This window comes from Rattus rattus, chromosome 10 (assembly GCF_011064425.1).
Source record: "Rattus rattus isolate New Zealand chromosome 10, Rrattus_CSIRO_v1, whole genome shotgun sequence".
Lineage (NCBI taxonomy): Eukaryota > Metazoa > Chordata > Mammalia > Rodentia > Muridae > Rattus > Rattus rattus.
In genome coordinates this window covers 58,771,647-58,795,797 of record NC_046163.1, presented here as the reverse complement: position 1 = coordinate 58,795,797, position 24,151 = coordinate 58,771,647, and the positions used below count along the sequence as shown (strand labels likewise).

Genomic DNA, 24,151 nt, shown 5'->3' with positions numbered 1-24,151 from the left:
CTCCCTCAGACTGAAAATGTTAAAGGAAATTGTGCTGGAGTCACGCTCCGCCCTCTCATCTGCTGCTTCTTGCCCTAATAGGAAACATCTCAGTAAGTTCTCCCCAGGGCCTGCTATGGCATCTGGCTGGGCTGACTCCTGTCTGGGGCTGCTGTCCCCACCCCTTCTCTGCTTGCTTAGATTGCTGGAAAGAGAAGCCGTTGGCTTGGCCTACGAGTCTCTATGTTGCCTCTTCCCAGCAAGCTCCGCTTTGGGGCAATGTCAGTAGCAGAGCCTCCCCTCAGGCTCAGGGGGCAGGAACATGGTTGGTCTTTCAAGTCTCAGAAGAACGAGAGATGGCAATCTCTGCTGGCTAGAAACCCCAGGAGCTGCCAGAGTCCCTTTGTTTGTGGGACACAGCTGGGTTGTATGTATCAGGGGCACAGCTAGGGCAGGAATTCTGGACTCGCAGCCTTGGAGAGGTGTAGTGCACTAAGAGCCCTGTCGGAGTTCATGTAAACACTTCTCAGGGGCCTCTGTAATCAGTTTACTACTCACACCAAGAAAGGTGCTGCCTGTGCCCTGGGCTACTCACAGCTTACCTGCCCTTGGGGGTTGGAGGTGAGGTGGTGCCTAATCAAAGACACAGACTCCAGGGGAATGTGAGAAACGCCACAGCAAGCTCACTGCAAGCTCCTTCAATACCCTCCACCAGCGCCCCATTGGTCCCAAGAAAGCGTCCTTTCTAAACAGTAGTTCTCCATTGGCTGGCATTGTCTGCACCAGCAATCCTTGGTCTCTTAGGCAGTCCTCAATTAGGTCCTCCTGCAGGAAATGCTTTTACGGTTGCCCTGGCCCCGTAAGAGGTGGCCCCGCTGTTCCAGCTACAGAATGGACTACTTTTGTGTGCTGAAAGTTGCACTTAATGACTCCCTACCCCAGGAGAAATTTCGTCTAATTGAGATTATGCATGTTACCTCTCCCTGAAGTAGCCAGGGAGCAGGAAGTGGATGGGCATCCAAAGACTGGGTCAGCCAGCTTCCTGCTGCTGTAAGAAACATCCTAGACAAGACTGGCTTGTATAGAAAGGTCATTTAGGGCTCACAAATCTAGCCCATGGTTCAGGGTTCAGTTGGCCCATGGCTTTGGGTATGGGGCACAACACTGTGGTAGAAGCCTACATCAGAACACAATTGGTTACCTCTTGGTTAGGAAGTTAAAAACCAAGAGAGGGAACAGCCCCCCAATTTCCTTCAAAGGCGTGTCTCTAATGACAGGGAGCTTATACCTCAAAGGTTCTACGGCTTCCCAGGAGCAACAATCTGGGGACTGAACCTTCAACACATGGGCCTTTGGAGGAAATTCTAAATCTAAACTAGCAGGGAGTTCTTTAAAGGCTGTGCTAAATTGGTAGATAGGAACATCAATTTTAACTATTTGAAAAAACCTTTGTGGTGTGTATGCATGTGTGTCTGTCTGTATGTGTGTGTGTATATGTATGCCTATGTATGTCTGTGTGTATGTGTGTCTATGTATGTCTGTGTGTATGTGTGTGTGTCTGTAAATGTGTGCCTATGTATGTCTGTATGTATGTGTGTCTATGTATGTCTGTGTTGTATGTGTATATGTGTGTCTGTGTGTATGTGTATGTATGTGTGTGTATGTGTCTGTGTTGTATGTGTGTGTATGTGTCTGTGTGTATGTGTGTGTATATCTGTGTATCTGTGTTGTATATATGTATGTGTGTGTGTCTGTGTTTATATGTGTGCGTCTGTGTTGTATTGTGTGTGTATGTGTGTCTGTATATCTATGTGTCTGTGTTGTATGTATGTGTATGTGTGTATGTATGTCTGTGTGTCTGTGTGTATGTCTATGTGTCTGTGTTGTATGTGTGTGTCTGTGTGTATGTGTCTGTGTGTATGTGTGTGTATATCTGTGTTATCTGTGGTGTGTATGTGTGTGTGTGTGTGTGTGTATGTACATCAGAAGATAACTTTGAAGTGTCAGTTTTCTTCTTCCACCTTTACATGTGTTCCAGAGACTGAACTCGGGTGCCCACTGCCCTCCATCGCCCCAGCTCTGGTCATACACTGCAAGCTCCCTTGGGTCATCTCCGGTTCTAACTTAACCATTTTTAAGTGTACAGCTTCTTTGCATGGAGCACATTTCCACTGTGTAACCGTCACTGCAGTCACTTCCAGAACACTTTCATCTCCCAGAACAGCAAGTCTGTAGCCCTTGAACTGTAGCTGTGAACCTCACCCCCACCCCCCCGCACCTTTGGCAGCTACCTGAGAACAGGGTGGCAGAAGCCAGCAGCTGCCTTCTGTGTGCCTTGCTGATGCTCTGGAGATGTTTTCCTCATGAGCTCCTGTGTGTTGCACTACTGTCTGGATTATAAACAGAGGCCTGGTGTGCTTGTCTCTCAGGTAGCCATAGCTTCCTGCTTTCCGGGTGCACCTGCTCTTGTAGGCACCCAGAGCCTCCTTCGTTGCCCATAATCACACGAAGGGGCACAGGGTCTTGCTCTCATTTTCAGGAAAAAAGGGCAAAATGGTTGAGTAACTTGTCTGAGGTCACACAGAGAGGTGATGTGACTTGTCCAAGGTTACACAGGTAGTGAGTGGCAAAGCCAGGTTCAAAACCAAGCAGGTCATTCTTGCAGCCCATGCAGGGGATGGAGTGCCACTTCCTGGGATCGATTTTTAGCCAGGGACTGTCCTCACTGTGGTCAGGTACACTGATCTCAGTAAATGGGAGAAAAGAAAGCAAATCAGGCATCAGAAACGGCTCCAGGCCACAGGGAAGCCCTCAGATGAAGGCCGGGTTGTCATGTGAGCAGGGCTCTCTCCACCGGCCCTCAGCTCCCCACTATCAATGTCAAAACACACAAAACAAGCATATACACAAAGGACACACACACAAGCACACATGTATACACGCACATGCACACAGAAACAGGCACACACTAAGAATTACTTATGGCTAGATGATCTTTTGTTTTTTGTTTTTGTTTTTGTTTCTTTGTTTGAAGCAGGGTCTCTGTAGCCTTACTGTCCTGGAACTCACTCTGTAGACCAGTCTGGCCTCCAGCTCCTAAGACATCTGGCTGCCTCTGCCCGCGGAGTGCAGGGATTAATGATATGCACCACTGTGCCTGGCTGGTTAGACAATCTTAATGAAAAGCCTTCCTTTGCTTCCAGGAGGGAAACTGAAGTTGCCTCAGGATCCCAGGGCAGTTTGTCACCAGTGGCGTAAGAACAGCCACAACTTCTCTGGTTATTGTTCTGAGTTGAAATTATGACAGTCAGCTGGCAAGGAGTGCTGTGGGACACAGATCCCAGGGAACAAAGGGACCAGAGATGGGGCCGAGGAGGACAGTGAGATCATGTTATCAGTTTGTCTCAGCATCATGGTCGCAAGTACTCCTTCAAATGTCTTTCTTCCTTTTGGTAGAACCCAGGGTTTTACGCATGCTCACTGAGTGCTTCCTTGCCAAGTTCCTTTCCCAATTATTTTCACAAACAATTGTCTTTTTAAAAAAAAATTATTTGTTTTATATATATAACTACACTGTCGCTGTCCTCAGACACACCAGAAGAGGGCATCAGATCCCATTACAGATGGTTGTGAGCCACCATGTGGTTGCTGGGATTTGAACTCCTAACCACTGAGGCATCTCTCCAGCCCCACAAACAATAGTCTTAAATGCTCCCCTAGCAACTTGGTCCCCTTTCAAAGAGGCAGCTCTTTCTAACAAGTGCTGGGAACCCACTTGCTCTGCCTGGAGTGGCACAGGAAGGGGTGGCTCAGGTGTGTGGGGCATAGACACAGGTGCTCAGGGACCGTGCCTTTGAAGTCAGGGCAGATTTTCCTCCTGTTTCTCCTGGTCGCAGGTGCTGACTAGACAGGGTAATGAAGCTAGTCTTTTCTCTGCCTGTCCAGAGCCCCACTGGGGAGGGGGAACTGAGGGTTGTGGGAAAGGCCTGCAGCCCCAACTGCTGCTAACGCCCTTCTGGGCAGATGTGCATATCCTTGAGGGGCACACGGCCTGACTCTTCGTGGTGGTTTGAATAGGTTTGGTCCAGGGAGTGGCACTATTAGTAGGTGTGGCCTTGTTGGAGGAAGTGTGTCACTGTGGAAGTGGGCTTTGAGATCCCCCTCCTAGCTGCCTGAAAGACAGTCTGCTCCTGGCTTCCTTTTGGTGAAGATCTAGAACTCAGTTCCTCCTGCACCATGCCTGCCTGGATGCTGCCATGTTCCCACCTTGATGATAATGGACTGAACCTCTGAACCTGTAAGCCAGCCCCAATTAAATGTTTGCCTTTATAAGAGTTGCCTAGGTCATGGTGTCTGTTGACAGCAATAGAAACTCTAACCGAGACAGTCTCCTTCAGCTGTCCCTCCGGCAGCAGGGTCTTCTCTTTCGAGTTCCCAAGGAATGAAATAAAGTGGGGACTTAACTGAAAATGGAGTTGCACTTTGAAAGCGAATCTTAGGTAACTGAAGGAATGCACGGTGACAAGAAGTAGGTACTGCAGCTCTGGGTCAGGTCCCCATCCCCTTATGGGTCCCCTACCAGCTGTGGATTGAACCTGGGGCCTGGTGCGCACCAGGTGAACCACCCAACCGAGCCACATCGGTAGCCAGTTGTTTGTTTTTTATTCTGAGACTGTATCTATCTCACTAAGTTATCCAGGCTGGCCTTGAACTCCCTTCGTAGCTCAGGCTGACCTTGAGTGTGTCATATCTTTACTTTAGCCTCTCAGATGACTAGGATTACAGTCCTGCACCACCAGGGTGGGCTTATAGCTGGATATTTAAAAATATCATCGTTAGCGTGTGTGTGTGTGTGTGTGTGTGTGTGTGTGTGTGTGTGTGTGTGTGTGTGTGAGATTTGGATGTGTGGGTGTGTGCATGTCATAGCACTTATGTGGAAGTCAGAGAATAATTTTGTGAAGCCAATTCTCTCTTCCACGGGTTCTGGGATGGGAACTTGTGTAAATTATTTAATCCCAATCAGATGCTTTGATCATTCAGTTCTTGGATAAAAGATACACAGCTTTTATTGTTAATAAGCCTTAATCAGCACCAGAGCTGGGCAGATACCTACTCTAAGCCATTAGAATCTATTTCCTGATTAACAAGCCTGAATTATAATTTGCCATGATCCGTCTGGGCTGTTCTTCATTCCAGTTGGCAGCCCTCATGGCCATGCATTCACGACTCACCTAACCCATGGCGCCTTCCTTCTCTTCTTCTCCTCCTCCTCACAGTTCTCCTCAGACCCCAAGCCCCATCTTTCTCAAGTCTGCCCAGTCATAGGCTGCAGGCATCTTTATTCACCAATCATGGATAACCTGCGGGGTGGGCACGGTCACATAGCAGCACTTGGGTGTACGTGCAGATTCTCTCAGCCTTGGGGGCAACCAGGCCTTGGAGGCCAGTATTTAGCATTGCAATACACAGCAAAAAGGCCAAACCTCGACAGGGACTCAGGTCCCCAGCCTTGCATGATAAGCACTGTCTTAGTCAGGGTTTCTATTCCTGCACAAACATCATGACCAAGAAGCAAGTTGGGGAGGAAAGGGTTTATTCAGCTTACACTTTCACGTTGCTGTTCATCACCAAAAAAAGTCAGGACTGGAACTCAAGCAGGTCAGGAAGCAGGAGGCCATGGAGGGATGTTACTTACTGGCTTGTTCAGCTTGCTCTCTTATAGAACCCAGGACCACCAGCCCAGGGATGGCACCACCTACAATGGGCTGGGTCCTCTCCCCTTGATCACTAATTGAGAAAGTGCCTTACAGCTGGGTCTCATGGAGGCATTTCCTCAAGGGAGGCTCCTTTCTCTGTGATGACTCCAGTTTGTGTCAAGTTGATACACAAAAAAGCCAGTACAAGCACTTTACCAGTTGAATCACCCTGTTGGCCCCAACCCTGGGTTTCCTATGCCAACGGACACACACCTGTGCTTTCCTCACACCCCGAGTAGTATCCGTTGGCTAGTGTGTTCTCCCTGGCCCATCACAATCCATTGCTTTAGGGTCTGGACCTGAAGCATATGCTATGCTCGCCAGTTCTTGGAAAGGAAAGTTCTGATCCTCACCTCATACAATCCTCTGTCAAGTGGCTTATGGAATGTCTTGGTAACAAGATAGTGACATAAGGAGATGGCTGGGGAGCGGGAGGCTGGACTAGCTGGTAATGACCCAACATGTCTAACATGAGCTGGAAGGCTCAGACATGGAAGGCTTGCTTGCTGATGGGGTTTTCCAGGGTTTGGGGACTTGATTTAATTGGTGGATTCATTATTTGGTGGCTCTTGAACTGCTTTTCCTATGGATATATCAACAAATACCTACTTACCTTAGATAATTCCGCCCAAGTCCGGTTTGTGAAGTGACGGGTTTATCGGGCTTCTCTACAGAAGCGTGGATGAGGTATCGTTTCTGAGAGTGCAGGGGGGCTTCAGAGCAGTTGTAACACTGGAAGGTTCCACTGGGAGGGCTGATGACCTCCTGTAAGCCGATTGGATGGAGTCTTTCCTTCAGGTAACTTCTGCCCTCTGTTTGCTTGCTCTAGTGCCTCCAAAGCCCCACTGCAGCTGGGCAAGGTGCAGGAGGGAGTGGCTGGAAGATCAGTGAGGGTCTGATACCCGCCCTGTTTCTATGGAGAGCGGTACCAAGCCCAATTTGGGGAAAGTCTTGGCGGGTAATCACAGCCACTCTGTTTTTAGGATTGTGGTGGCCATGCCATGCTAGGACAGTGTTCTGTGACAATGACATCACTGGAAGGTAATAGAAACCTGCGATGGGGAATGCTGATTGGAGGAGGTAGGTCACTGGGGGTGTTCCATGGAAGAAAACCTTGTCTCTGCCCACCCACCAGCTTCCAGGACACCATGAGAGGAACAGCTTATTGCCCTAGGCCTCCCCACTGTGACACTCTGCTTTCCCATGAGTCCACAGCAATGAGGCCAAGCAACTGTGCCCTCAAACCTCTGAAGGCAGGAACCAAAACGAACCTTTCTCTCTGTTTCCCTACTTTATAACACTCATGTGTCACAATCGGGCACCAACTCCAGACACGAGATTGCTGTTGTGTGCTAGGCCGGGTGCTAAGGACACTGTGGCATAAACAAAAATGTACATCCCCCTCTCAGGGAGGCAGCTTCCTGGTTCTTAGAGACTGTAGGCTGTTAGATAAGCTACGTGCAAGGGTGAAACTTAATGTGGAGTTCTGGGTAGGCAACAGGAACTGCACTACTGAGGGTCTGCTGAAGAAGCCACACTTGGCTGGGACAAAGCCAGTGGGAAGTAGGTCTGTGTCTGTCCTTTGGGCAGGGCTCTAGGGAAGTGGGAAGAAACATATCTGGGTCCAAACGCAGAGCACAGAAGGCCTCTAGGACTCCAGCCAGGTGCCACACAACTGCTGGACAGCCACAGGACCTGAGACACTCGCCCTTCTCTTCCTTCTTTTCTGCTAACATCTACCTAGAGATACCCAATAGAGTTACCGATTGCTCTCCTGCTAAACCACGCCTAAATCCCATGATGTAAACAACGTTTTCAAATTCCAGGTATCAGAAATTTGAGCAGGAGGGCACAGTGCAGGGTGACTTGGTGGCAGGGGTAGAATCATTCAGAAGTGTCCTTTCTTCCACATGTGCTAGTGGATACTGACTTGGGTTGTCACAAGACCTCTCAAATCTCGTGTGGGCTAGTGTGCATCTTTATAGCGCGGTGTCGGGGTTGTAAAAGGTACCAGCTTCCAGAGTCGGGAAAATAGCCTGTCTTTTCCATCCCTTTCTGTCAGTGGCAGTCGGAGGGTAGCTTCAACAGGAGTGCCCACGTTACTGGCCAAGACCAACTATAAGAACTGTCAATGAATCTGGCGCCATGTTTTTTTTTTTTTTTCTTTTTTCTTTTTTCTTTTTTTGTTTTTCGGAGCTGGGGACCGAACCCAGGGCCTTGCCCTTGCTAGGCAAGCGCTCTACCACTGAGCTAAATCCCCAACCCCGGCGCCATGTTTTAAGATATCAATACCTCCCTTGGGAAAAAAAAAGTTGAAGAAAACAAAACATGAATGATTTCTCTGCTGGCTTTTCTGACAGGCTTCCTCTTTGAGCTTTGTTGATACACAGCATCATTTAGCTGCTTCTCGATAACCCAAGATGCCTTAGGTTTTTCTCAGAGACCCCCACTTGCTTTGTGCAGCCAAGCATTGTGGGTAAAGCTGAGCCACGTCTAGCTTGGAGGGCAGCCTTCATTACTTAAAACAATAGTCACGTTCTTTCGAGCTAATGGTTGATTTAGCGTTTTTTGTGACTCACAGGCTCTGGTCTGGGTAGCTCTCAGGACTCCTGGTTGGAAGGTTAGGACAGAAATGCTCTTCCCTGGACATGTGGCATTTGGATGTGAAAACTGGAGCTTCGGCAATTGCTTCCCCACCACGAGGGATGCTGGCCCTGTGAAAAAGCACAGAATGTGGGACAGAGATGAAAAACACTGGGTTTATAATGAATTATTGGACCAAAGAATCGAACCAACCCTGAATGATTGTTAACAATAAGAACCCATTACTAAGCACTTAGCTTGCTCCCAGGCACTTTAAGTGTACAATCCCTACTAGTTCCTTGCTCTGTCTGCCTGGGTGTTATCCTACTCCACATCTTTCCAGGGAGGAGACTGGCCCTGTAAGATGTGGTGGAGTGAAGCCTGTAGAGACAGAGGCTTGCCTGGGCTCACACAGCCAGTGAATGCCGAAGTCAGCAGTAAAACTCCTAACCACCACCCTGTCCGTCTTTCTGGGCTCTCCCAGTAATTCACTGGAAAATTAAGCCATTTCAGTTGGTTATGTTCAAAATAAGGGTTCCAGTGGGGGAACCCTTCCCTATGGTATGGAATACTCCATACTATATACTGGAATACTCCATACTATATACTGGAATACTCCATACTATATACTGGAATACTCCATACTATATACTGGGATACTCCATACTATATACTGGAATACTCCAGTGTCGAGAGCAGCAATTCCAGTTCTTGAGTCTTTCCTGTGAGCCTTGGCAAGAAACCGCCCTTGGCACTGGGGTAGACATGGGCTACCCTCTAGGGCACAGTACCTGGAAGGAGCGAGACAGGCCTGAGGGGAGTCATCAATCAGAGGAAGAACACCTGAGCCTGAGCTGCACACGCACTGCTTCTGCTCTTTCTCTCTCTCCCTGGTCCTCAGGAGGCTGAAAAGCCAGCTCGGCTGAGTCACCTCCCCTCTATTGTTAAATGAATGGAATCCTCAGACACCCCCCCAGGGGTCTTTTATTAGCACTGGGTGTCCAACCCTGGTGACCTGGATGCCCCAGGGCGGGGGACTTTCCTTGGTGCTCTAGGTTCTTAACTGCTCTGGTCCATTTCCAGGGCACCTGTCATTTTCTGTCTGTGTGTCATCTGTCTCCTCACTTGTTTGACTGTTACATCACCTTCTCTGTAGCCAGGAAGATGTATGCCACCAGGGGACATCTTTATAAAGCATCTCAACAGGTTCTTGTGATGTTTTACTTTTTTAACTGAGAAGAGTAGCTGTTTTGGAAAAAAGAAAAAGAAAAGAAACAGCAGCAGATCTTCCACGGCAAAGACAACTTTCCCCTTTGTTTAATACATGCCTGTCCTTGGCCACACCCATAAATATTTTAAAATAATCTCCCTGCACAGTATGCATATTGTTTTTGTAATCTCACTTTAAAGTACTTTCCATTCTCCCTGTGTAGCCATGGTCAGACTTTTCCTACCTCCATAAAACTTCGACACATGGAGGAAACCAAGCCTCAGGCTTCACGAACCGGACCCAGGAACTTAGCAGTTAGAGTAATTTTTAAAAAAGGGTCCGGGAAGATAGCACCTGGGTAAGATACTTGTTGTGCAAGCATGAGGATCGGGTTTGTTTCCTCAACCTCGCACTCACAGAAAAGCCACGTGCAGCTGCACACCCCTCCGACTTCAGTGAGGGGCAAAAGACTGGTGGATTCTCAGGGCTACTGGCTCGCCTGTCTGGCTGAAATGGTGAACTCCAGATTCAGCAAGAGGCCATGCCTCAAAAAGTAAATCGTGAGTGATGGAGGGAGACACTCAGTCAACTTCCAGCCACACATATGCACAATCTGGTGAACACACCCCATGATACCCACGCGGGTATTCATTATGCAAAGCAAACACACACACACACACACACACACACACGCATGTATGTATGTATGTATGTATATATGTATGTATACATATGTATGTATGTATATATGCATATGCATGTGTATATACATATTAAGTAGAATGAAGAATGATGTCATTGGCTACTGTGAGACCAGGCTTCTCTGTTTCAATTTCATTTTCACATCCATAGTGAATGAGCTCACTTGCCAAGATTCTGCTGCAGTCCAGACTATGAGGGTGGACTGTCCCTCCACCAGTCCCTTTCAGGGCCCTCAGTCATCATTAGTCTGTGTTCTGAGCGTGTCACACACTCCCTTACCTCCCTGTCCATGCAGCAGGCTCTGGACATTCCCTTTCACAGGCGAGTAAACTTGGGGTCTCGAAGTTCATCTGTGGGTTTGGACCCCGACATTCCAGTGCCAGGGTCCTGCTGTGCCCCTGGTGGCATCCTGCCTCTGCCTCTCCAGAGACAGACCGACTCTGCAGCCTTGCATTCTGTGGCTCTCTCTCACTGCTACCCTGTGAGACTCTGGGTAGCCAGGGCGCTGGCCTTCTGAAGTGGCATCCACAGTTCTGCCATTTTCTCGGTCCCCAGGAGATGCTCTATAAATGATGTTAGCCGAATCTGTGTGGGGACTGTCGTGAACCGAGTACGGACTTTAGGAAAACGCAGTTCGAGTTTGGGCAGAGGTAAACCACCGACCTTTGTCTCTCAAGGCTTTACAGAGAGCAACGAGCTGGGAGTGGCTACGAGCTCAGGAGGATCCCTTCCTGTTTCTGTTCATAGAAGGGAGACCCAGAGGGCCCTGGGAGCTTGGGTGGGGCTCTCTGTTCCCTGTGAGGGCCTGGGTCCCTCATGGGCACCAATACGAGCACCTCAGCAAAACCCAGTCATCTCCTAAAGGCCTGTGTGCTGATAATCCCATCAGACTGGAGACCAAGGTCTCAGCGTAAACCTGGGGACAAGGGCACAAGCATTCATCACCGGGAACCAACTTCGCACCTGGAACTGCATCTTCCAGTCTGGCGTTGGAAGTCTGAGGTGTTGAGTTCTGCCATGACCTGTAATGTGTCAGCCATCGCCCAAAGCCCCCACTGTGATGAGAGGAAAGGCCTCAGGGAACACTCTACCGGAAGTCAGCTCCTTCTAGCTTTGTCTAGTGATCAGCCACACCTAACTGGAACTCCCCTCAGTGTCTGACAACCCTGGCTCTCAAATGCTCCCTCTCAGGTGGTGGGGACCCAGGGCCTCTGCTCCCTCCAGAGGTGATAAGCAAAGGGTGAATTGACTTTAATTCTTAATAGGCATCTCATTATGTTACCAATCGGGCAAGTGAATGGGTCTCGGCCACCAGCCCACCTATCTCAGTGTAGCCCTGTGGTCAACGGTGCCGTTAAGGAAAAGGCAAGCCTAGGTTCCATTTTCAGCATCTCGAGTGCCCACGGGAGAACTGGACTTCATCAGCATCCTTCATGTCCTTGGTCACAGAGAGGCTCCTGGCAGCAGCCAGCTTGGGTAGGGCCCCTCTCTGCTTTTAATCTCACTGCCTCTCCATCCGTGGAAATGTCATCTGGCCAGGTTATAAATTCGTAGGCAACGGAGGCTGCCTCCTCCTCGTCAGCAAATGTCACCACTGATGCTTCCCCCACTCTCTCACCTACCTGACTGTCCTCCGTGAGGGACATGCCCGGTGGGAATAAGCAAAGCTGGTGCTTCGGGGCCTTCGTGCTGCTTTGCTCCTCCCACCCATGGCCGTGCCTTCTTCCCACCTTATCCTGGGACACTGAAGCCAGGATCTGTGAGGAACAAGACCCAGAGCTAGACGACCAAGACACGCTGTGTGGTTAAACTTCTGCTCCCTCAGGGAGACCTCAGGTGTGTGGCTCTGCTCTGCAGCTCCTCAGCTCCCCACAGTCCCTCTAGGTCCAGAGACTGAGCAGGAAGGGAGGCTGTCAGCAGAGGTTTGCTAAGCCCTGGGCAGCTGACGCAATGCCCAATGCTATTAAAATTAATGACCGGTTCCAGCTGACTTGGCCGCCAACAGGACAATCACCCTTAAGTCAAGGTGGAGACATGGAGAAGGGTGAGGTGGGGGCTGGTCTCATTTCCACAGTCCTCGTCCTCAGAAGGAAGGTCAGTATGAGCTGCTGCTGGCTTCAGGAGAGCTCCAGTAGGTGTACTGAGATGAACGGTGTCAGGGGCTGCTGGCGTCCTCTCGAAGGTGTGATATCTTTATGAGAACATCAGTGCTTTTTTTTTTTTTTTTTTTCAAAACTGAAAGCTATCCATAGGCCCTTCCTGGTTGTACATATCAATCGCACTGGTGAATTTGTTCTGAAGAATTTTGAGGGTGTCAGGATAACGATGTAAGACTTACCCATGCTTCCCTCCTGACGCACGCACTGGCTTACTGTGACATCCGTGGTCTTGAAAGTTCCTTGCCAGCAGGATGCAAAGCTGTGGACCCAGGCGGGGTCTCTGAAATGCTCTCTGAGGGGATAAAACGACTCAGTGCAGTTCTCCGTAACAGACACAGCTGCTCTCTAGGCTGCTGCTGGACTCGGGACCCAGGGTCTTGATCGTGCTACGCTGGTATTCCACCATGAACGCACATGCCAATCCCAGTTGGGTCCTCTAGGTCTGCCTGTCTGCCTTATTGAGCACAGTTTTCTTCTCAGACTGTGCTCCAGGGTGACTGTCCTGGGAGAGTGAGGCTGTTTGCTTTCAAGGCTACCCTGAACATTGTCCCTAGTGTTTTTACTCAGAAATGCTTGTGACCTTGGGCTTCCCTCGATGACTGGCTAACACAATCTCTCTTTACCCAATTCTGCCCTGAACCAGACTATTGTGCTCAGCGGGGCTTGTTTCTTTGTGTGTGTGTGTGTGTGTGTGTGTGTGTGTGTGTGTGTGTGTGTGTGTGTGTGTGTTGAACTTCCAAATGACTATACAGTAGGGTCCGATCTCCCTTGCCATTTTTCCTGTCCCTCAGAGCTTATTTTCAGAGTCAGGCCCGGAAGATGGATGGCTGTGTTCAACCGAGTGATGGAGGTATTTAAGCTGTGTCTGCTGTGGAACTGCATTAGTCCTTCTTAACCCCAATACAGCTTTACGACTGCAGAACCAGCTGTGGGGTACATCTGGGGTCAGGCCTGATTTACAGCCTAGCACCTTGGAGTGTGTCCTCTCTGCCCTTAGAGAGGACAGCCCTGCCCTTCTCTAAGCTCCAAGAGTCAGCAGGCTCTCTCTCAACCCAAATGCAGCACCTTCTACAGCTCCCGTGAGAAGCGTGAGAAGCACGTGAGAAGCCGAACCCCAGGAGAGTGCAAGGGATGGACTTTCCCAACCCCCATACTCTATTCTCATAAGCAGAGCCACCCCCTCTTCTAGAGGGGTGACACAGCTCACTCCTGCCTCTTCTCATTCCTGACAGAAGTAGGGAGGGGACGGAAGGCAAGTTCTGGGAACTCTGCCCAGAGAGCCACCGCAGAGGACTTTGGGGAGAAGCCCTTTGGGGACTTCTGCCGGGTACGAGAGGGTAGTAGAGGATTGTTTCTCTTCCCTTTGCCTGGCTCAGATCTGTGTCCTGAGTTCCTTGGGGGAGGTGGGCACAGACACTGCATCAGGTGGGATGGTAGTCAGAGGGACCACGGTGGCAAACCATCATGACATATATTTGTTGTGACTGTGGGAAGACCTTCCTGGGGCTACTCCCACCTGCCCATCTCTGTCACAGTCACGGTAGGATATGTGGGACACACGCCCATGCCTACCCGCCAGGTGTTATGCAGCACAGACTTCAGTGCTCAATGGTAGTGTGTTAGCATTTTTCTGCACCAGTTGATGTGGTTGCCTCCAGAAGCAGCAGGGCCTGGGCCCTAGAGCAGCACTGCCCTGCATCGTGTTAAAAAGGCCACAACCATGGGCACCCGAGTTGCTGGTAAGGTTGAGTTCTCTCTCTGTGTGTCTCTCTTTCCGTCTCTCTGTCTGTCTCTGAGTCTCTCTATCTCTCTACCTTTTTCTTGTGCTTGTGCATATGGAGGCCAAAGGGAAAGGACAGGTTCCCCATATGTTCTTCATCTTATTATTTTGAAACTGGGTTTCTCACTAAACCCGAAGTTCAGTGTTCTAGGCTGGCTGGCCAGAGAGCGCCTGGGATCTGCTTGTCTTTATCCCCATCACCCCAAACCCCCACAGCTCTGGAATTGTGACTGCTAGGGCTCTAGGGATTCCAACTCGCTCTTGGGTCCTCTTGCTTGCACAGCAAATGCTCTCACCCTCTCAGCCATCTCCACAGACTGAATGGATAGTTTCTGATGTTGTGTCTGTGAGGCGAATCTGCACACCCCCCAGAGGGAGTGTTCTTCAGCCTAGCGGTCCATCCACGTCATCTGGGGGAATGTTTGTTTCTGTTTATTTTTGGTGCCGAGGATGGAACCCAGGTCTTCATGCACGATACGCAGCCACATCCCAGTCTCCGTCTCACGCTTTTAAGTAAACAGTTCCCAGAGTCATCCCTGTGCTTTCAGTGAGAGATTGAGGCCGAGATTTCAGTTTGGTAGCCTGGGCTAATCCTGTGGCGGGCGGGGGAGAATTCCTACTTTAGAGAAGTTTTCCTTGGCAGGGAGAAAGAAGCGAGGCCACGGTTACAGAGGCAGAGGAGGGTCAATGGAAACCCACAGCAACTGACAATGAAGTACCCGGGTGGAGTGAATCATGGATAGTGATCGTCATGACGTACAGGCTTTTGGCCGGACTAGCACATGTAATTCCGGCACTTGTGAGGCAGAGCCAGGGAGGGGTCAGGGTTTCAGGGTCGGCCGGGTTACATGAGACAACACTTCTCCATGTTGTGTGTGCTGGGGAGTTGTATACGTCCACATACGTGCTCGCACGTTTGCGTGCTCATGGAAGTGCCTGCCACGAAGGCTGCGGGCCTGAGCCTGATCTCTGGATTTCACTTGGAAGAAGGAGAGAACCGATTTCTCCCCCACTGTCCTTTAATCTCTATATACACTCAGAGGCGTGTGCTTCTCCCTCGAATAAATAAATAAGTATGAGAAAGAAAAAGCAGTGTAGGTAGAGAAGGGGTAGGGTGTGCTCAGCACACTGCAATGGCATCTGCGTTTCTCTCGCTTTAATATTCTCCCCACGTGCCCGCGTTCCTCTCCCACCATCTCTTTACATCTGCGGGGTTCTCTTGTGTAATGCTGTCAGCTTGCGCTCTTCTCCTGTTCCCTACACATGGTACTCCAACAAAAGCATGTGCCCTGTGTCCTCGTCACTTCTCAGGGGTTGCAGGGTCCCTGAAAGGCACACTCTCCTTCCGGTGGCACTCAACCCCAACAGCCCTGCTGAGAGACTCACTTCCTTCAGCTTCCTTTCTCATGCATCCCTTTCCTGCTCAAAGCTCCCTGGGGCTCTGCTTTCTGCAGCATTCAGAAGCCCTCACACTGGTCCAGCCAGTCCTCATCGTCCCTGCATCTGCTTAGCTGTGTCACCACTGCTGCCCCAGCGCTGTCTAAGCTCACACCCCTCTCCCCACTGAATAAAGTGGGTCTCCTGTCCCAGGTCATTCCCTCTCCCTTCTTGAACTCTGAGAAAGCCAAGCTGATAACCTTCCTGGGGGAGTGTGAGTCTCTATGGCACAGCAGGTACCAAGGGCAAGGATCAGTTAGTGCCTGAGGCAAATTACTGCAAGGGTTCACCTCGCCTCATGCACCCAGAAAGGATGCACCCCTCAGCCACTGTGTGCTTTTGCTAGACTGTCCTTTCTGTGAGGACATGAACTTGGTCTTGCAGCTCCCATAGTACTGAGATGTACCGTGCCAGTGTGGTCTAAGCAAGGCCAGCTTCCTGGTTGTCATCCTGGAGTGACCTTTGTTCCTTCCTTGGGGTGGAGTAGGGGAGTCTGTTTGGCAGCGTGGACTGCTGGGAACTTCAGGCATTCAAGGTTGTTGGGGAACCTGGCCACTGCATCTGTAACAAATGCTGGCAGGTGATGGTGTAAGGTTTGAAGATACTCAATGCAGAGTTGTTCCTGTAACTACCACAGGCCACCTGCTGTGTGAGGTTCTCAGCCCTTGGTGATCTGAGGAGAGGAGGTGATGGGATGGGGCCTTCACTGGGGGTGGCAGTTTAGATGAGGAGGAGGGCAGGGATAAGAAATCAACAACAGGACCCCCAGGGCAGGTCAGAGTAAAGCCTGTAGCCCAAGCCCAGTAGAAGCCATTGAGCTGGGAGGAGGGGCTGGAAACCAAGTTTAGCTGGAAGTGAATGGACACTCTCAGTGTTTGGGGCAGGAACAGAGAGAACTGGGGTCATGAGAATGGTCACCCATCCATGGTCCAACTTCCCAAAAGTCTCAATTTAGATCCTGGCCAGCCTTTGACAGGTCATTGGCCCCTGGGGCCCGTGTGGGCTTAGCTTGTGATTGTGACCCTGACCAACATACTTTCTCGGTCTCTGTAAGTAAGCTAGAGTGGAAGGCTGAGCGCTGGCCCCCAAACCTGTGAATCTGTGAACTTACCTGATGTAAGGGACCCTGAGACACTGTGGATCTTGAGAGATGAGATCATCCAAGTGTGTCCTCCTGGGCAGGACTTCAGGGATGGGAAAACAGTCCTGGTCAAGGATTGGGTGCTATGCATATGGCTCTTACCACGGAGTAAGGGGCTGTGAGCCAAGGCCACAGGCAGCTTCTAGAAGCTGGGGCATCAGGAAATGGTTTCCCTCCGCTAGCCTAATAGCCCCATTCAGACTGCCCTGACCTCCATAGCTGAGGAAGGATGTGCAGGCCATTAAGCTGTGGTACTTGTTGTGAGAGCCCTTAGGAAACAGTTAATGCCAACCTGGTGGAGTTCTCATGGGGCACAGAGCTCACAGCTATTGTCAGGCAAAACTCAGTAAGCATAGCAGTAGGGCTAAGGCTGTAGAAGCTATGTCCTGATTGTTCATCCCAGCCCCGTGCTCCCTGAAGTAAGACTCAGACTCAACATATATTTACAAATACCTTGGCCGTACAGCTAGACTCTTCTCTGACTAGATCATAACTTAAATCAATCCATTCGCTCTAATCTACATCCTGCCACGTGGTTGGTTACCTGTGCTCCAGCACCACGTGCATCTGTACTCGTCACATCTTCCCTGGAGAATCTCCTGTGCCTTGCTCTACTCCAGAAATCTTCCCACCTCCCAGATGTCCCGCCTTCTAGTCTTCCCTTTCCTTTTAGGCCATGGTTTTTTTTTAATTGACAGGCAATGCATCCTTCCAATACATAAGATATTCTTGCTACAGAAGACAAGGGCGGAAAGGGGAGAAGGGAAGGTGATTAGGGAAAGAGAAAAGAAGAGATCACCTCTCAGATGACTCCTCCTCCTACACCCCTCCCCGGAGTTGGAGTGGTTGTAGGAGCTGAGACTGTCCTGGTTGTAGTCCTGCACTCCACAGGCCCAATAGTCTTGTCCCCCAGCTCTCAGCACATGGGCTGAGATCACTTCCTGGCTATCCAGCTCTCCGGAATTCCACCTCTGAGATTGGCTTCTGGGTCACCCTATGACCCCTGTTCTCCAGAAGCACCGTGCAGGACCCTGGCAGCCCCACATCACACCTCCTCCATGTGGTACCCTAATCTCTTCCCTTTGGAGAGGAGCCGTGACTGGAACCTGAGTAGGAGCGCAGCCCAGGAGGTGCAGGACCTACCGGCTCCTCTCCCAGCACTGGGGGCTGAGCAGTGGGGGGTGGACTGGGTCTTGCAGCCTCTTCTGAAGCTATCCCTTCTGGCCTCTTCCAGGAACATTCGTCTCGGCCTTCACTGTGCTGTGTGGGGCACGCACCGACCTCCCGGACAGGCACGTGTGCTGCGTCTTCTGGCTGAATATCGCCGCGGCCCTCATTCAGGTGCTCACGGCCATCGTCATGGTGGGCTGGATCATGAGCATCTTCTGGGGCATGGATATGGTCATCCTTGCCAGTGAGTAAGGCTGCTGTGTTCTGAGGGCACAGCGGGCTGGGGCCTGACCAGGGAGCCAGAACTGTGGAGGATCCTGGGAAGAACAGGAGGCCAGCCGACACTTGGTCCAGGACCTCCCACCCTAAAAACACCTGTATTCTTGACCCAGTTTCTAAGGCCTCACCTGTTCTTCCGCCCTGGTGCCATGGTCACCAGTTCCAGAGCACTTTCTCTATCATGCCAGCCCTGCAGGGTGGGTCCCCGGGGGGTGGGGGTGGGGCTCCTCTCCAGTTAAGACATCACTCACTGCCTTTGCCAAGGAAGCAGCCATCACAGGGAAACAGGGTGAGCCTCCCGGCCTATGGTTGTGTGTCTCCGTCACAGCTTCATCCTGAGGAAGAGCAGGGCCATGAACTGCCTTCACCCACGGGCAGTTGTGTCACGCTGTCTTACACATGGACCTGCGTGAGTCCTAACCACACTGTTTGGTGGGTTGGAGCCAAAGCCTTATGAGTTCTCGCTGTCATTGGAGGTGTTGGAGATTCACCTGCTGTTAATGTAAAATCAGTTTATGCGCAGTCACTACATATGAAGGACACAGGGGGAGAGATTCGTGGATATATGATCACTGTGATGTATGAGTCTTTCGGCCACACGTGGCAGCACATGTCTGTAATTCCAGCACTTGTGAGGCAGAGACAGGGAGGGGTCAGGGATTCAAGGCAAGCCGGGTTACATGAGACGAACGATCATTTTAAAAATAATCTGGCAGAACCTTACATCAGACATCATCTGTCTTAACGGCTGCTTCCCTGTACCTCCTGTTCCTACCTCATTGACCGGAGGGTCTCAATAACCCAGGCCACATCTCCTCAGCCACTCTGTTCTTTGTACCCTGTCCCTGTCTGTTGCTCCTCACTGGGTTCACAGTTTAAATTGCCAGTGTAGAGGCAAGCAGCACCAGGGGAGGCAAGAAGCCAAGATCTGAAGGCCATAGAATGATCTAGAATAGTCTAGAATGACCTAGGACTTACTTAGCCTCGGTTAGAGTTCCTTGGAAAATGCAGAAGCATATGCACACACAGTGCTAGGACCAGGGTCAGAGATTAATCAAATTACCCACCCACTCAGTGTGGGTGGCGAGGGCGCCAGACCTCACAGTGTGTCTTCTGGGAACTTAGAGAGGAAGTCAGTGGGTCAGTGGGTTGTCAGGACCCATAGATAGCAGTGATGAACCCTGTCTGTTGAGAAGGGCTGTCAGATCACAGTGGACTTACAGCTCCCTCACCTGCATCTGGTGACCCCTCCACTGGGGCTCACTCGCCCTGTTGGAGAGGGTCAGAACATTGCTTCTAGGAGAGACATACCACCCTCTGTGCAACCAGCCACTGTGAGTCCCAAAGACAGTGCAGAGATTTCCCAGGGGCCACTAGGTCACTTCCTCAGGGACGTGTGGGATGTCTGCAGGCGCCAGATCCCATTCCCAGCTACATCCTAGGAGTTGCAGCTGCTCTAGACGGCCTGGGAAGGTTGTAGCATCCTCACGCTATTGGCTTGTCTGCTCTTCAGTCTGGCACTGGCGTCAGCCATGTTGGGACTTCAGTGAGAGGGCTAATCAGCTCTCTGTTAGTATAACACATGCCCGGGAGAAATGATAAATGAGTTACATTAGCCTGAGTTTGGAGGGTTCAGTCAAGGCTTGGGTGTTCTGAGTTGTGATCACACAGTACTTCACGGCAGGACAAAAGTCACCCACTTCATGCCTGGGATGGGAAAGAAAGGGAGTAAACAAGAGTCTTCATATCCCCTTCAGGGGATGCCCCATGTAAGCTGAAGACTTACCATTAGGGGCCCAAACCTTCATACTTGGGCCTTCAGGGGACATTCCAGGTCTGCCATGCCAGTGAGGAATGGGCCAGACTGGGTCTCAATAAACGTGTTGATGCCAAATCTGATTCCTGCAGCATCCAGGTATCCAGATGCTCTTTGACTTCTTGTAGATGACCGCCATTGAACCCATCATAGGCAGGGCTAGCACGTCACAAAAGGAGCTCAGCACTGCAAGTGACACATCTTAAACCCAAAATGTTCAGAGTTGAACCACCATAAGGCAGGAACCTTCTGCATCTGTCATACCCAAGAACAAGGGGTCTAGACCAGAACTATAAGGTCAAGAGGGCTCCTGTCACCCTAAGATAAGATAACATAGATGCCAAGACCCACTCCTGGGGTTGGGATTTAGCTCAGCGGTAGAGTGCTTGCCTAGCAAGCGCAAGGCCCTGGGTTCGGTCCCCAGCTCCGAAAAAAAGAAAAGAAAAGAAAAGAAAAGAAAAAAAAAAAGACCCACTCCTTCCCTGCCTGTCTCCCAGGCTGCTGACTTCTCTAGAACTCTGTGGACTGGGGTAGGAGCTACAGGGTGAACAGATGCCTAGCCCTCCCTTCTTGCCCTCTGGGCTTCCTTGTGGGTTGGTCAGCCTCTTAGGTGTCTGGGATATATCCAGGGATTCTGTCTCAGCACCAAATTTTTCACCCTGATTCTGGGAGGCCGCGGAAGAAAAATCAATCCCTGCCTCCTCTGCCAGACGGCCAGAGCCACCCACTGATCTCAACAGCCTTTTCACACTTTCTAAAAATTGCTCTCACCCTCAAAAGATGAATGCACCACTCCCATGGGACGGGCTGGGGTTGCCGTGAGCAGCCATGTTTGAGGAGGTGTGTTGGAATAGGTCCTTAGAAGGGGACAGCTGTAACTGACTCTGCCCCAGGAACAGCTGGGTAGAGGCTTGCTCCTACGGCATCGCTGAGCAAACCATACAGGTTGGGTTTCACAGGAAACACAGTGTCAAATAAAAACTTTGGAGAAGATTCGGAGCCTTAGCTGAACACAGAAGCCCCATCCATATGAATGATGAGCGGTAATGCTCATAGCAGCTTGTCCTGGTCACCGGTCAGCACTTGCCTGGCAGCTCTCCTGACTGCTCTCTCAATTACTACATCCATAGCAGACATTGGTAATCGTTTGTGACATTAGTCTCAGCACAAGGCTCTAGGCAGTCATTACCAATTGATCCAAGATGTCTGCAACGTGTTTTCCCTCCTCCGGTCTTCCCCAAAGCATCAGGCTTTGTAAGTATGGGTTCAGTCCATTCAAAGGACTGACCATAGAGTCCAGACAGAGCCAGACTGGGATGAGGCAGGTCACTGCAGGATCTTTAGTTTGTCAGTGACACCTGCCTTGGCTCTACCTGTCCCTCTTAAATCATTCAGATTGCACCCTGAGACCATGGGCTGGGAGTGGGGAGTAAAGGAAGAGGGATAAAGACAGGAGGTGAATGGAGTGTGGGCATGGCTGAGGAGGGCACTGGGCAGACAGTGGCAGGGAGGTGGGAAACAGGCGGAGCTGGCTCCTGGCCATGTGGCTGGTCACTGGGAAGACTAACTGCCCCTTGGCTGGAACCATGGCTTTGCAGTGTCTTTGGTAGAGCCCCTCCCCATCAGACACGCCTGGTGCTCTGACTTGTGTTCAGACTGTCTCTCTTCTCTCTCCTCTTCCTCCGGCTGCCTTGAATCTCTGCTGCTGCAGTCTCCCAAGGTGAGTCTGTTGGTAGACACACACCCTCTCTCCTGCACAGACATCCCACCCTCTTCATTGGTTAATTGTTGGTTGCATTTTTAGCTTTCCTGTGGAAAGGAGTACTTAGCACAACAGGTCCCTAACATCTGCACAATCTTTGGTCGCTCCTAAGCCCCTAACCAGCACTGAGTTATTAGCACTGAAGATTGACAGGTAGCCTACTACATAGAGAGAGACGCAGCTGGGGCTCCTGGCATTCCCCCTCAGACCAAAGACCCTGGACGGGAGAGTCACAGCTCAGTACACCCTTCCCTGTTATCTTAGCTCTGTAACCTCACCCAATCAGGTTAGCAACAGTCTGTGCTGACATCAGTGCTCCAACTTTCCCAGGAAGGAATGGGGGTGTGGCCAGAGGTGAAGCACTGGTGGATGTGTGTGAGGGCCTGGGTCTCATCTCTGAAACTGAAAAACAAAAATCTCGTGATTAGCAACGATGCTCTGAAGACACAAGTGTGCTCCCGACCCGTCCTGTCCCGGTTATCCAGCTGACTGGACGTATGTCAGACAGTTGTTCCCCTCCTGGGCTGCCAATCGTCTTGCCTGCAAATATCTTTGCTGCTCCCTGTATAAGGTCCTCATAGTAAACACAAGGTCTCATGAGTATATTCTGGTCTGGGGCCATGTTGCACAAATCCTAGGGGGAGTGTCTCCCTAAAACCTCTTCTCCCCTTCTTCCTCACAGGGTACAAGGATCAGGCTATCCCACAACAGCTGTGAGCTTACAGGACCTGCCGGGAAAGTCCAGGGTCCCGTGAGGGCTGCGCCAGGAGGCTCCGGGCACAAGGACCTTCACATATTCTCTTCTGCCATTTCTCAGATTGGAGTAGAGAGGGAGTACTTACAAAATATTATTTATTTTGGAAAACACACCTGCTTTTCTTAGCAGGCTCCGAGGCTGACTTCTCTCCCTGTCCCAGAGTGCACGGGAGGAACAGGCGGAGAGCATCGGGACTGGGTTAGAGGCGGGATAGCGACCCGGTGCAAGGGATGCTGGGTATGCTTATTTACCTGCATACTGAACAGGCACCCGGACCTGCCAGGCTGGGCTGCTGTAGGTCCCGTGCAGGTGACCAGTCACTCTCCCAGGCGTCGGGACTTCATGGAACACTTACTTCCTCTGTGTCCTCACGCCCTGCTCAACCATGTGGTTCCCTGTGTTTGCTCTGTGGTCTCCCAGGGAGTGTATCAGAGTCGGGGTTGCCAGTGTGGAAAGGCCAGGTGATAGCCCAGTGTGGAAAAGTCCTTGGGTGCCCCTCTCCCCCCATGAAATCTGTTGATACCCCAGCGTTTGAGTTGCTGGGTGTGTATGTGACTTTGTGACCTGCCTTGGGGGTGGCATCCACTCCACTTCTGGGGTGTCACTGCTAGTATTCGGATGTTTATGTGCAAAATGACCAGACTGAGTTATGAATGGCTGCAGACCAGCAGCCTTCTTGGAAACATTTATTACCGTGTCTGGTCCCTCGCCGTCTCTGGATCCCCTCTCCCTTTTTTTCTGATATCCACGTGTTTCTGAATCCAGATGGTTTGTTTTGAGGAAGAGGATGGCATCCATTCATTAGTGTTTCCTGACATCCCAGCGGAGTCTGGGCTCTCCCCACCCCCAACGCCACACATGTGGATATCACCAGAGAACCCTGTGAACGGTCAGATGTGTTGAGACTCAAGTCCTGAGGGACATTGGAGACTGGACTGCACTTGAACCGTGAGACCTGCAGAGTGACATCATGAAGTTGGGGACTTTGACCTGAAATTCAAACTTGCTGCAAGAAGACAGTTGTCGGCATGGCGGTACCCCCTTTAAGCAGCAAACCTGGGACTGATCAGTACAGAGCTTGATCCTTACTAGGCAGAGAAAGCAACAGAAAGTGTGAAGGCACCCATCTGAAATTAAGAGAAAGGCGGACCCAAACTGATGGCAGTGGGGTGGCTAATTATATCTCTCTCCATTCTCATTCTAACGTAGGAAGCGCTAACATGTGGGACAGGCCCAGGGCTCAGTTCCCGGTCACACTGGCCTTGAGCCACCAGTGAGTCCCTCTTGGAGAATCTCTTATCATCTGCCTGAGGCTCTGTCGAAGTGTGGAAAGGAGCCGTCCACTTTCTGCCTTGGCGGATGGAGGCTCTTGAAAAGCAGCTCCCGTTTCACTGGGGTTCCGGCCTCCTGCCAGTCTTCTTAATTGCAGTCCTTGGAAGCCGGCCCCCAACTGGACAGCTCCTGACATCAGGAAGAGATATTGTAGTCCCATGAAGTACTCACTCCTGGCCCTGACTCTGGGCTGGCTTGCCTCTCCTATCCTGTGTCTACCCATGAGTTTCTTCCATGGCTGTGTGGGATCCAGTTGTACCTTTGGAACGCCTGCCAGGGGCCCATTTC

General features: G+C 50.8%; 1 protein-coding gene across 1 annotated transcript in view; it reads left to right on the top strand.

Moving 5' to 3' along the window:
- Stum (stum, mechanosensory transduction mediator homolog) overlaps positions 1 to 24,151 on the top strand; it is a 50,719-nt gene extending 26,568 nt beyond the window's left edge. Inside the window, exons 2-4 of the mRNA XM_032915166.1 lie at positions 17,982 to 18,161; positions 21,724 to 21,732; positions 22,457 to 24,151. Of these exons, the coding sequence (XP_032771057.1) occupies positions 17,982 to 18,161; positions 21,724 to 21,732; positions 22,457 to 22,491 (224 nt within the window). The 3' untranslated portion in view covers positions 22,492 to 24,151. The remainder of the gene's footprint in view (positions 1 to 17,981; positions 18,162 to 21,723; positions 21,733 to 22,456) is intronic.